The 12,381-nt window shown below is 32.7% G+C and overlaps 1 protein-coding gene across 4 annotated transcripts in view; it reads left to right on the top strand.

Moving 5' to 3' along the window:
* LOC132720922 (transport and Golgi organization protein 1 homolog) overlaps window positions 1–11,691 on the top strand; it is a 42,185-nt gene extending 30,494 nt beyond the window's left edge. The window contains exons 22-28 of one of the 4 annotated variants that reach the window (XM_060705167.1): window positions 229–264; window positions 688–755; window positions 1,286–1,371; window positions 2,159–2,213; window positions 4,742–5,040; window positions 6,322–6,337; window positions 8,184–11,691. In XM_060705167.1, the coding sequence (XP_060561150.1) occupies window positions 229–264; window positions 688–755; window positions 1,286–1,371; window positions 2,159–2,213; window positions 4,742–5,040; window positions 6,322–6,337; window positions 8,184–8,268 (645 nt within the window). In that variant the 3' untranslated portion in view covers window positions 8,269–11,691. Of the gene's footprint in view, window positions 1–228; window positions 265–687; window positions 756–1,285; window positions 1,372–2,158; window positions 2,247–4,741; window positions 5,041–6,321; window positions 6,338–8,183 lie in introns of all 4 variants that reach the window. The other 3 variants (XM_060705165.1, XM_060705168.1, XM_060705166.1) reach the window with 3 other exon arrangements.
* The last annotated feature ends 690 nt before the right edge of the window (window positions 11,692–12,381 follow it).

Genomic DNA, 12,381 nt, shown 5'->3' with positions numbered 1-12,381 from the left:
TAAACAAAGGCCACTGAGAGACCAAATATTACCTTAAAAAACAAGTGGTCTTTGTTTGATGGTTACTCTGTTGTTTTTTTTATCAATTAAGAGTTGTTGAATAATTGCCTTTATAAACAGGGAGATCTTTATGTGGACGTGGTCTGTAATACAGGTTTTACTGTATAAATGCATTTGTATATGACAATATATTTTCGTATTATTAATATGTTTTATTGCTCATTGTAGATTGCAGCCAATGAGAAGAAAGCTCATGAAAACTGGGTAAGTTGAACACTTTAAAACAAAAGTATGTTATAAGAAGTCCTCTATTTTCTGAAGGCATAGAAAATATCAGACTTGGTTTGATTGATTCAGTTTAAGGAACTAACTATCATACGGGCATAACTTATAGTTATAGACATAACTTTGGTTTTCTTTTAGAATATTAGCTCTAATTACATTTGGAGATGATTTCAAATGATTGGATGAAACAACATGATGTTGAAATTGACTTTTTTTTCCTTCTTAATGTTGTATCATTTTATATTTTGGCAGTTACATTCATGCTATGCTGCGATAATTATGTGTAGTTTATTTATCTTAAAGTAAATGACATGTCTTTGTCTTCATATTGGAGTTCATTTATGTTTTGTTGTTTTACTAATGTATGCAAGTACTTGTAATGATATTTTTTCTTTTATGTAGTTGGCAACAAGGGCAGCAGAAAGGGAGTTGAAGGAGTCAAGACACGAGTGTGGAATGCTGCGACAAAAGTAAGACATTTCAGTAACATCTTTATTACCGTTCCTTTTAATGTCTGCAAATTTTAAAGCACAAGGATGCATTTAAATCCTGAGCTAGCAGTGCAAGTGATTTTATAAATCTGAGGGCTTCTGCAGATGTTAATGCACGTGGAAAAATTGCATTAGCACTATTCTAACATTGAATTTTGCATCAAAGTTGGTAATTCTGCATTCGGTTATCTGTATTTCATAATTAGAAACCATTGCTTGTGGAGGAATGTAATGCCCTATAAAGAATGGTCTTTTTTCTGAGGAATGCCCTGTTTATTGAGAAATTGTCTATCTTATGAGGATTGGTTTGACCTATGAGTAATGGGCTATCTTATGTGGAAACTTAGTCATGACCAATGCTAGATTTTAAATTTCAGCAGATGAAATGAAAATAGAAATCAAGCTTCGCTCCTCTTAAATAAAATTTGAATTTCGAAATGTTCACAATAATGTTTTTCGTGTTTGTTGGATTTGCTGATTAAGACTTGTCTGTATTTGTTTATTTTCAGATTAACAGACCTTGAAAGAAAATTAATGCAGGGCCCGCCACCTGGTTTGATACGTCCAATTACACACAGAGCAATGCCACCACCTGGTCAGTAGTCTAAGACCACAAAGAAAAGAAAAGGAAAATTAAAACTTTCCTTTTAACATCTAGATTCAATATTTATAGATAAAATGTAATGGCTAGAATAAATCTCTTTTGTGTTAGAGGTCAAGGTCAGAGTATGCTTGTAAAGACATGTATCTGAGTTTTTCAGATCCCCTTTCAAAATTCCATTTTATTTAGTTCCGCCCATTGTTTTCTCGTTTAGGGCAAAAGCATTCTTTTACTTGGGGACCATACGCCGCTTTTCATGGAATGGCACTACTGTGTCACATTGAAGGTTCCATGATAACCGCCGTATGAACACATCTGCGGATGTTTCTAAATTCAAAATTTCACCATTTTCGTGTTAAATGTTGAATTCTGCTTAAGCCGGTGCTAGGGGGCGTGGACGGTAACTTGCACTTTCCAGTACCGTCCATGAACAGGCTCAATCAAACCGAGCCTGCAACATTTTCAATTTTGTTGTGTTGGACTTTCTTTAGGGATTCTGTTTTTCTCTATTGTTCTATACATGTATCAGAATTTAAGTGACTACTTTTCATATGTCGGGATATGTCATTCATACTTAAAATATTAGGGATAGCTTAGGTATGTTTGATATGACAATAGGAGCAATTGTTTATCTTGTTCAGATAATAATATATGAGTGAATTCTTTTCTACATTACATGTCAGTTAAAGCTTTTAGCTACATTTATATTTGTGAAGAATATAAATAAATGATGCAAAAACTGTGAAAAATTAATCTTTAAGATTTACCTATATATTTGTAGGTATGCTGAATGGTCCACCACCACCCCCGCCCCCAGAGAGACCAGGATCACGAGGGTCAGTGCATGGACATGTAACCCCACGGCTTAGGTTTGCTATACTAACTCACTAATATTACTGCTGTTACCCCTGATTTTGTTTACTGCACTGATAATTCATGTGTTTTCGAGTGCGCAAAAAGTCCCCACGTTTGATACCCTTCTTTAACAAAAAAATTTTCTACATACTGAACTTATCTAGAATTTTCAAATTTTAAAAATAAAGGTACAAAATTGTCTTTAAGAGTCATCTATTAATAAATATGCTTTACATGCAACATATGAATATTCATCATAATTAAATTTGATACAAGAGTTATATTTTTAGACTTGTCTACAATTTGCTTATTCATGGTGTTCTTTTTTTTTTTGGCCCCTCGTTAAATTGTGAAGTCTTTTACGTCATCAAATCATTTTGCAACTGAAAAATTCATACATCAAGAACTATAACTATATTTTGATGATAATGATGTAAGTTAATCAATGTTTTTCCCTAACTTTCGGGGTTTCTTCAAAAAATTTGTTTTATTAAAACAATTATTTTTCCATTTTTATTTGTATATAAATACATGTAGTTAGGAACATGTTGATGTGCTGTACTTCTCCATTTTCCTCTTATTTTAAGTAATAAGGAAAGATAATGATGAAATTAATGTCAATTAAAGAGGTACCAGCAGGTTATTATATACATGTATATAGAGAGGTGTCGGCTAGTATAAGAGATTCACCAAATCTTATCTATATGTAAACATTATGTATGTATTACACAGAATGTCATCTAAATATAGATCTGTATTCAGATAGTTAATTTGTGGCAATGTGCTCTTTGAAAGTAACATATTGATAAGTAGGTAAGAGAGCATGTTTAGCGAAGTGGTAAAGGTGATTGACTGACAACTTTTCCCTCACTACTGTTGGTTTGATTTCTTCAAATTTTCCAACAAATTAGACTTGTCAAAAAAACATTGAGGTATAAATATTGGACAGGTGATGTCTTTTTGCAATGGTTTAACTGTAGGAAAAAAAAAACAGTCTGTAAAATGTGTTGAACCATTTAATCTGAAATGGTTAGGCTGTCTCTCCAGAAGCTTTGAAATCTTTTAAATGAGGAAGCTGACCTTACAGTATATATATCATTGGGTCTTCACAGGTGATTGCCTCTTATACAGAGGGTTAATTAAGGTCATGCTCTACTATAAAAGTTTAAAAAGTTGCCATTATAGAATTAATTATGCTATGAAAATGTGCTGGAATTAATAAATAAAATAATCAAAGAAATTAACAAGACTTGTGTAGGTGCTAAAAAAATGCTTTTATTTGCTGATAACACCAGTGTCAAGAAGCATGAAAATATGTGTCCGCTCACTTAGCTCCCCAGGGAGAACATTTGAGCCGTGTCACGACAACACCAACAGAATGGGTTTGGGACCTGCATGGATCCAGACCAGCCTGCGCATCCGCGCAGTCTGATCAGGATCCATGCTGTTCCCTTACAGACCCTATAACAAGTAAATAAACTAGTAAATCAAAGGAAGGAGAGAATACACATCAAACATCAGGATGGTTTATAACTGGTTTATTCTAGGATCTACCGGTTTCGGTCTTTCAAGACCTTCATCAGGATACATTTCAAAGAAAAATGATTACTGAAGTACTAAAAATGTGTAAACCGAATAATGACGTATGTTACTATAAATAGACATATAAATGAGTAAATAAACTGATAGCGAACAGCATGGATCCTGATCAGACTGCGCGGATGTCTTGCACCGGTGATTCAGAAATCATTTGAAATCAGTTGTCAGTCACTTGCGGAAAAAATTGCAAATTACTGGTTAATTATCCTGGAAAGCAATGTGTTAAACTGGCATAAATAAAACCAGATAAAACCAACAAATTGAAATAAAAAGCATGAAAATATGTTATGATATATGTTTAAATATCTAGCTGGACAGCTTATGTTGAATGGTGGTCGCTGGATATACACGTACATATAGTAATGGTTTTCAAGGGAATATAGTCATGTAAAGTTTAAAAAGGCCTCGGTATATAGAATTAAAATGTAACAATTTAGTTAACAGGATTGGTCGTTATGTATCTATGTATTTATTTACTCAAACTATGTATTCAGTATAGCTTATAAAAGAGTATATTGAATTAAAACCATTCATAATAACAAGTCACCACTACATATAAAAAGAGTTATAACATATAATTTTGAATGAATTTTATTTATTTATTTATTTATTTTGTTTGAAGTTCTGTCATTTCCAATATTTGATACTTTTTTAAGTATAGAAAATGAAAAAAAGTTATATGCTATAAAGTTATGACTGTTATGATGATATATGAACTTTAAAGCACTGTGTGAATGTATGTTAGATATATAAAAATCATATAAATTAAAATTTTTACTTAGGTTATCTTTACCTGAACTTTCGAAAAAAAAGAAAATTGAGACATTGCATAACAAATCAATTTCTTTGAATACATTTACTTAAACTTTTTAAAACACAAAATGTTAATTTGTTGAGTTTTTGTTTCCAGAGATGATGATTACAGAGCTTCTCCTATTGGACCAGAAAGATTGCCACCCCATCCAGACCGCAGACTTCCTCCAGGACCAATGGGGCCGCGACCCCCACCCCCTCCATTAGATGCCATGTCACCCCCTCCATATGCCATCAGACCACCATTTCCGCCAGACAGAAGGTCACCACCATCATTTGATAGATATCCTCCGCCCCGGGGACCAAGGCCCCCATTTCCCCGTCCCCCACCTCCTCATCTTAGAAGTCCCCCACCCATGGGTTCCAATCCATCAGAGCATGATGATAGTAAGCAGGGTAAGGGCTCTTCTTGCTTTCTTTAGTTTATTCTGTTGTTCAGCTTTCTGATGTTTTATTGTCTTTTTTTTTCTTTTGTGTATGGATATTTGTCTTGATAGTAAATGACCTTTTCTACAAACTGTAAAATATTTTCAAAATTTGATTGCTTACAAAGAAATTAATTTTTGTATTTTAATTAAGTCCCTTTGACTTAAAATGGACCGTTCCAAATTCAAAGCATGGCAAATCTTGTTTTACCAAAAATTCAACCAGTTACAAGTAAGGGTAAAAGATTTTTTGTGCTGATATTGTTGCATAATGAATGGAAGTTTTTTCAAAACAGTAAATATTTTTGATATTATTTATGAAGTTTATCCAGTTTTTGAGGTATTTTCAAAGGAAAGGAATTTATTAGTTTAAAAGGTCATTTCAACAAGACAATGTCATGTGGCAATACTTGTTAAAAATGGTTTAACTTGGAGCACTTTGCTTTGAATAAGAAAGATAAGTGAGTGGTTAAAGTTTGTTTTTTTAAGCTTGTCTATTTTCATTAAAAAGTCAAGCTGTTATCAACGCTTTGAGATAGTTGTTGACATCATCAAAAACTTTAATGTAGCCCATTACTCAAACAATTTAAAAGTTGCAGTTCTTAGACAAGGGGCAATATGTTGGAGTTATGGCCCTTTTCAGCTTAGAATTTTTCATTAAGTGTTGTAATTTATTGTAAATATTCATGCTTTTCATTTTATATGCAGATGTAATTTTTATTTTAGATCAGTAATTAAGCGTTGTAGATGTAATGGTTAAAAATGGACTGAGTTGTCAATATTTAACTCTAGAATTTGCATGCAGTATTTCAAATCTCTAAATTTCAAATTCACATACATGTATATATCTTTAAGTTTTTCTTTTACGAGGAATAAAAAGAATTTTGCTAAAAATAGGTTTTTGTTTTACATGTTAAGTGACTATTTATCTAATAAACTACAAAATAGAAGATAAAATTTCAATACTTTGTGCCTTCTTTGATTTCAATGTGAATATTGGTTAATTATTCATAGAAGTATTTATTTATGCTCTGAGTAAATTCTAGAACTTCATTATTGATGACTAGAAGCTAGGATTTTTTTCCTGTTTTAGCTTTGGTTATAGGTTTTCATTTGACGTCATTTGAGGAAAACCAATAAATATTTAAAATCTTTTATAAAGTGGTATCACCTGTTTTCTGTTTTGGTTTTAGTTAGCCTTAGTACAATCTTAGGTGCTTACTTATTTCTCTGTCTTTCCCCTTATTTATAGATATACATAGCTTCAGGTGAGGTGTTTTTTCAGTGGGAAATTTTTTAATGTCTTGTTTTATTTTGGTTATGAATAAGTTGTTTATATTAGGAGTTTCTTCTCCATTATGACTTAAAGTTTTTGTTTTGAGGGTTTCTGTACGATTTTGAAAAGCATGCAAAATAAGGTAACTGTTAGGTATATTATGAGTTTTCTCTTATGCTATGTCTATGTACAAGAAACCACTGTAAGTGCATCAACTACTGTATTCTTGTTTCTCATGTAGTTTTAGTGGCCTCCATGTCCTGATAGTTTGATTGCTAATTTTGCCCCTTTTTAGCTCACCTGTCACAAAGTGACATGTTGAGCTTTTGTGGTCGCTTTTTGTCCGGCGTCCGTTCAACTTTTACCTTTAACAACATCTCATCATAAACCACTATGCCAATTTCATCCAAACTTAACAGGAATGTTCCGTTGGTAGTCAACTTTAAAAATTGTTCAAAGAATTTAATTCCATGCAGAATTCTGGCTGCCATGGCAACTGAAAGAAAAAACTTAAAATATCTTCTTTTAAAAAACCTTAAGAGCTAGAGCTTAAATATTTGGCATGAAACATTGTCTAGTAGGTGTCTACCAAGTTTGTTCAAATAAAAACCTTGGGGTCAAAATTGGCCCCGCCCCAGGGGGTCATTGTTTTTCCCTTTATATATAAAGTAAAAACTTAAAGAATCTTCTTTTAAAAATCCTAAGAGCTAGAGCTAAGATATTAAGCATTAAACATCTTCTAATGAGTGACTACCAAGTTTGTTCAAATAAGGGCCCTGGGGTTAAAATTGGCCCCACCCCGGGGTCATTGATTTTCCTTATATATGTATAGTAAAACCTTAAGAAACCTTTTTTTAAAAAACCTAAAGAAACCCTAAGAGCTAGAGGTAAGATACTAAGCATGAAATATCTTCTAATGAGTGTCTACCAAGTTTGTTCAAATAAAAGCCCTTGGTCCCGTCATGGGGGGGGGGGGGGTGTCATTGGTCATTGTTTATCCCTACATGTGTATAGTGAAAACTTAAAAAATCATTTTTTAAAAACCCCAAAGTGCTAGAGCTTAGATATTTATCTTCTAATGGGTGTTTACCATGTTTGTTCAAATAAAAGCCCCTGGCCTTTATACAGGTGAGCGATTTCAGGGCCATCATGACCCTCTTGTTTCTTCACTCCTGAGGGTTTGAACCCTGCTAGGATTATTTAATCCTTCCCAAGTGAAGAAATTAAACAGTTGGCAATTATGAAAGCTATGTGGTTTTTCTTGACATTCTATACTGCCATAGCCATTTTTAATTCAGATAAAAGCATGCTTTTGAGGTGATTTTGTTACTGTTTATGAAATAGCTCTTTGATTGTTTTGAAATGCAAATGAATGGGAAGTCTGAACTTTCTGTCTTGACTTTGTCAAGTCTACAACATATACTAGTATACACAGTCAACTGTTGGCCAAAAGCAACTTTTTAGTTAAGAGCATTTGAATATAAAAAAATGTTGACTGCAAAGTTTTTGTCCCCCAGAGTTTTAGTTTAATGTAAGGATTCATAGGGGCAAAAAAGACATCTGAAAATAAAAAGGAACATAATGTATATTTAGATTCTACAGATATCAGTCATATGTAAGGGAAGTGTAACGATGGTCGTTTAATGGTACTAAACACTAAAGAATGGTTTAATCATTTCATTAACAGTATTTTACTAACAATAGTTTTATCATTTAATGATATTATAAGCTTTTATACTCTTCAAACAATTTTTAAAAATACAAATTAGACATAAGCTGCTTACACAGGAGGAATATGAAGGAATATAATTTCATTTACCAATTTTCTTAACTTGCAGACCCATACAGTCGAGCACACCCAGGAAGTCGAGACAGGGGGGCAGCTCGGCATCAAAGTCAAGTCTGAGGAGCCCCAGAAAATAACCATGGAGCCTTGGAATAAACCACTCACATATGTGTCATATGACATCATTATCCAATCACATGCTGTATATTGGTCATGTGATACATTTGTCCAATCACATGCTGTATATAGATCATGTGATGAGAAAAAACCCTTTGTGCAATCTGTGATTTGATGGAAATATATTTATGATGATAATGATATTCAACAGAAGATAGATATTGAACTGATCTAGATTGATTAATCACAAGAGTTGAGATAAACCTGCTTCAGTATTGATGTACATGTTTTAATCAGCCAAAACTTTTGATCAGTCATAGTCTTAATTTAGATTAGAATTTGTGTGTATGTGTTAATGGTAAACTGTTAGTGATATAATAAAACTATTGTTTGATATAGAACAAAACCATTTCAATATCAGTCTTAAATTAGGAAATATCTGTATGATTCAGCTGTAAAGAATAAAGGAAATGGTATGAAATATCTTTTCAATTTAGTTTTAAAACTTTGTAGGGTCTATGTTGATTTTTATTAAAGCAGCACGCCTCCAGATTCATGTTAATTTATGGAAATTTTGGAAATGTGTTTGAAAGTAAAATATTGTGAGGTGAACAAATATAGTAATTTATATATTGCAATCGGCACTTACAATCCACGAAAATTACCACAAATAATGATCAACAAATGCAAAAACCGTCCTGACTGCGTTAGTAACTCAGTAGAAATATGGTAATAAAATACTGAAGAATCAGTCTTAAACCGCCATAACATTTAAAATATAACTTGGATCTTGAATGTTTTTACCTTTCTTAAAATTTAAATACATTTCTCTCAATATTGATTTTCTTGAAATATTTTGGCTCATCTGGAGGCGTGCAGCTTTAATAATAAACAACATGATACTAAAATGCTACCAGTGTAAAGGCATACATGTTATGTGATACAATTACAAAAAAACCTATGCAGATTTCTGGTATTAAAGGGACTCCACTGAGGTTTTTTTTACATGACGGGACTGGAAATAATTTTTTGAAGATAATGTTCCATTTGATGTAGGTCTAGGTCAATAACTTAAAATTTCAGGTCATATGCTCACTACGTTTTTTTCTGAGTAACAAATCTTATTGTGAAAAATGATTAAAAATTGAGAAGCATTGCTATGCTTTTCACTCACATCAGGTTAAAAAAGCACAAAAATACAATTTTCAAATTATTTCTGAGTATATTTCTTAAATATCTTTTGCATACCTTTCTGTTTTAAGTTAACAAGCTGATCTGTGTAAGATATTTTTAGATTTTATGCTTTTGGCCTTTGGACCTCAGTTGAGTTCTTTTAAAATAAAAGGTCTTAACTGCTCAAAATTATTTGTATAGTTATTTAAATGGCTACAATATATCTATTTTATATTGTTTATTAATACACAAGTGTTCAATTTTACTTACAGGGAAAATGTTTGCCAAATAACAAACTGTGCCTGAATTTTAATATTGATGCATTTCAAATCTTAAGGAATGTTTGTTGTTAATGTTAATATGATGTATTAATTTCATTAACATTCTGTATGCTTTAAAGATATTTAATTTAATTTTAAAAGTCCGAATTTGGAGATAGATTTGAATTTTGAGCCAGCTCTAGGATTGAAATTCAAAATTTTCAAAAACCCAAATTTCGAAATTCTACTCGAGCTCAAAATTTGGCTTTTTCAAATTTTTGAATTTCAATCTTCGAGTTGAGAAGGTGCAGGTCACAAAGGACTGGTACATGGTAAAAGCTTCAGTTTATTTATTTTTTTTGAGAAAAGGAGAAAATTGTTAACCCCTGTTTTTCAGTTGACCTTTGTCTAAAGATTCATCTTATATTGTTTGTTTTAATGGAATTTTACATTTATATTTTAGTCCTTTTTTTCCTCTCTTAGTATTATTACATCCATCTTGGGCTTTTTTGTCATAGTTAAATACTTTAATTTACATGAAAAGCATACAGTTGGTATTTCATGTATGTTTGTATTTTATTTAAAGGTTTATAGACATTACTGTGTGAACTAGTTATCTCTGTAAAATTAGTACATATAACATATTAAAGAGAAACTGGTCTTGATTTAAAGGTGGTCTTTAACTAGAGGGTTTTGATCATACCATTCAAAATTTTTGAACAGCATTGATGATAATCAAATAGCAAATTTTTAGTGTTTTGTAGTTGCATAGTATAATTATTTTGTTTAAAAAAGTACTTTATTAAGTCACAAATATAGAACCAGGCTGGTCTGTTTATCCTTAGGCTAGCCTGGGCTTGGATATCCCCTTGCTGGCCTGCATATCCTCAGGCTAGCCTGGGCTTGGACATCCTAAGGCTGGCCTAGGCTTGTACATCCTGAGGCTGGCCTTGGCTTTGACATCCTCTGGCTGGCCTTGGCCTGTACATCCTCAGGCTAGCCTAGGCTTGGACATCCTCAGGCTGGTCTTCACGTCCTTATAGATTGACCAGACATTAGACTGTTAACAACTATTTCTGCGAAATTTCTTAAATGGACTTGTCAGGCTCCGATTATTGGAACTTTCCATTATTAATTTTAAAGATATCGAGATGAAAATGAAAAGTTGGGTCAGCCAACAGTTTGAGCGTGATCAGACAGCACAGATCTACAGGCTGGCCTGGTTCTATGCTAAAGGCATAGGATTCAAGGTTTAAGGTTAAACATTTTGATATTCTAAACCCTGTGCAATAACAATGGAGAATTCCAAATTCATTGATGAGGGCAAGTCTAACATACAAATTAAGCATTTTAAGGTTTAAATAAATTTTGAAACACTAAAGTCTCAGTGCATGATCACTGGTGTACAGTTTAAACATACATTTTCTTATGCCAATGGAATTTAATAAATGATTCAGTAAATGAAATATTAAAAAAATTTGCTCTTCATATTGTGCCAAATTTATATCCAAGGTCAAATGTCCATAAAAAAGTGCTTCTGCAGAATGAAGGTCTGAAACAATCTGGTGTTTTACTGGTGTTGAATTAAAAGATAAATGTGCGACAGTAAAATAAAATTGCCATAAAGCAACAGTGTTAAAGTGCAAAAGGTATACTGTAGCTGTCATTTTAATTTTGTGTTTTCTTTTTGGATAACCTTAATAGCTTATCATATTTAGTTGTATTTCTTTAAGTATATTTATATACATGTATGTAAGATGAAGCTGTAAATTATCCCTGATGCTTTTTATTTATTGTTATGAATGAATAATGATGTAAGAATTAATTACTGTAATGGTTCTAATTGGTGCCCTCCCATTTGAGGTTCTGAAATAATCTAAGTTGATACAGAGTTTATTTAGTTTTATTTAGAATCAGTGTTGTACATTAAATAGGAAATGATAAATAAATTGATAATCATATTTATTCTAATTAGCTCCTACCTGTAAGTGGTTCCAAATAAGCTCACTCTTATTAACCAGGTTTTCCGAAGGAAAAAACTGGCTATTAGATTGAGGTATGTCGGCGGGCGGGCGGATGGGCGGGCGGGCGGACGGGCGTAAACAATTTCTTCTGTGCGCAACTCCTTCTACATTTCTCAACGGATTTTGACCAAACTTTCACAGAAGCTTTGTCATCAAGTGCCCTGGCGCATATTGTCGGGGTTTTGCGATTGGATAATATTTGACCTAATTATGGCCCTTTGTTTTTTTTCCTTATATAGAATATATAGTGAACAATTTCTTCCGTGCGCAACTCCTCCTACATTTCTCAACAGATTTTGACCAAACTTTCACAGAAGCTTTGTCATCAAGTGCCCTTGGGCATATTGCCAGGGTTTTGCGATTGGATAATATTTGACCTAATTATGGCCCTTTGTTTTTTTTCCTTATATAGAATATATAGTGAACAATTTCTTCTGTGCGCAACTCCTCCTACATTTCTCAACGGATTTTGACCAAACTTTTACAGAAGCTTTGTCATCAAGTGCCCTTGGGCATATTGTCAGGGTTTTGCGATTGGATAATATTTGACCTAATTATGGCCCTTTGTTTTTTTTCCTTATAAAGAATATATAGTGAACAATTTCTTCTGTGCGCAACACCTCCTACATTTCTCCACGGATTTTGACAAAATTTTCACAGAACCTTTGTCACCAAG

Source organism: Ruditapes philippinarum, unplaced genomic scaffold, assembly GCF_026571515.1.
Source record: "Ruditapes philippinarum isolate M1 unplaced genomic scaffold, ASM2657151v2 ctg715_1_1_1_1, whole genome shotgun sequence".
NCBI lineage: Eukaryota > Metazoa > Mollusca > Bivalvia > Venerida > Veneridae > Ruditapes > Ruditapes philippinarum.
The sequence above is the reverse complement of the archived record's forward strand: the minus strand, read 5'-3'. Positions and strand labels throughout refer to the sequence as shown.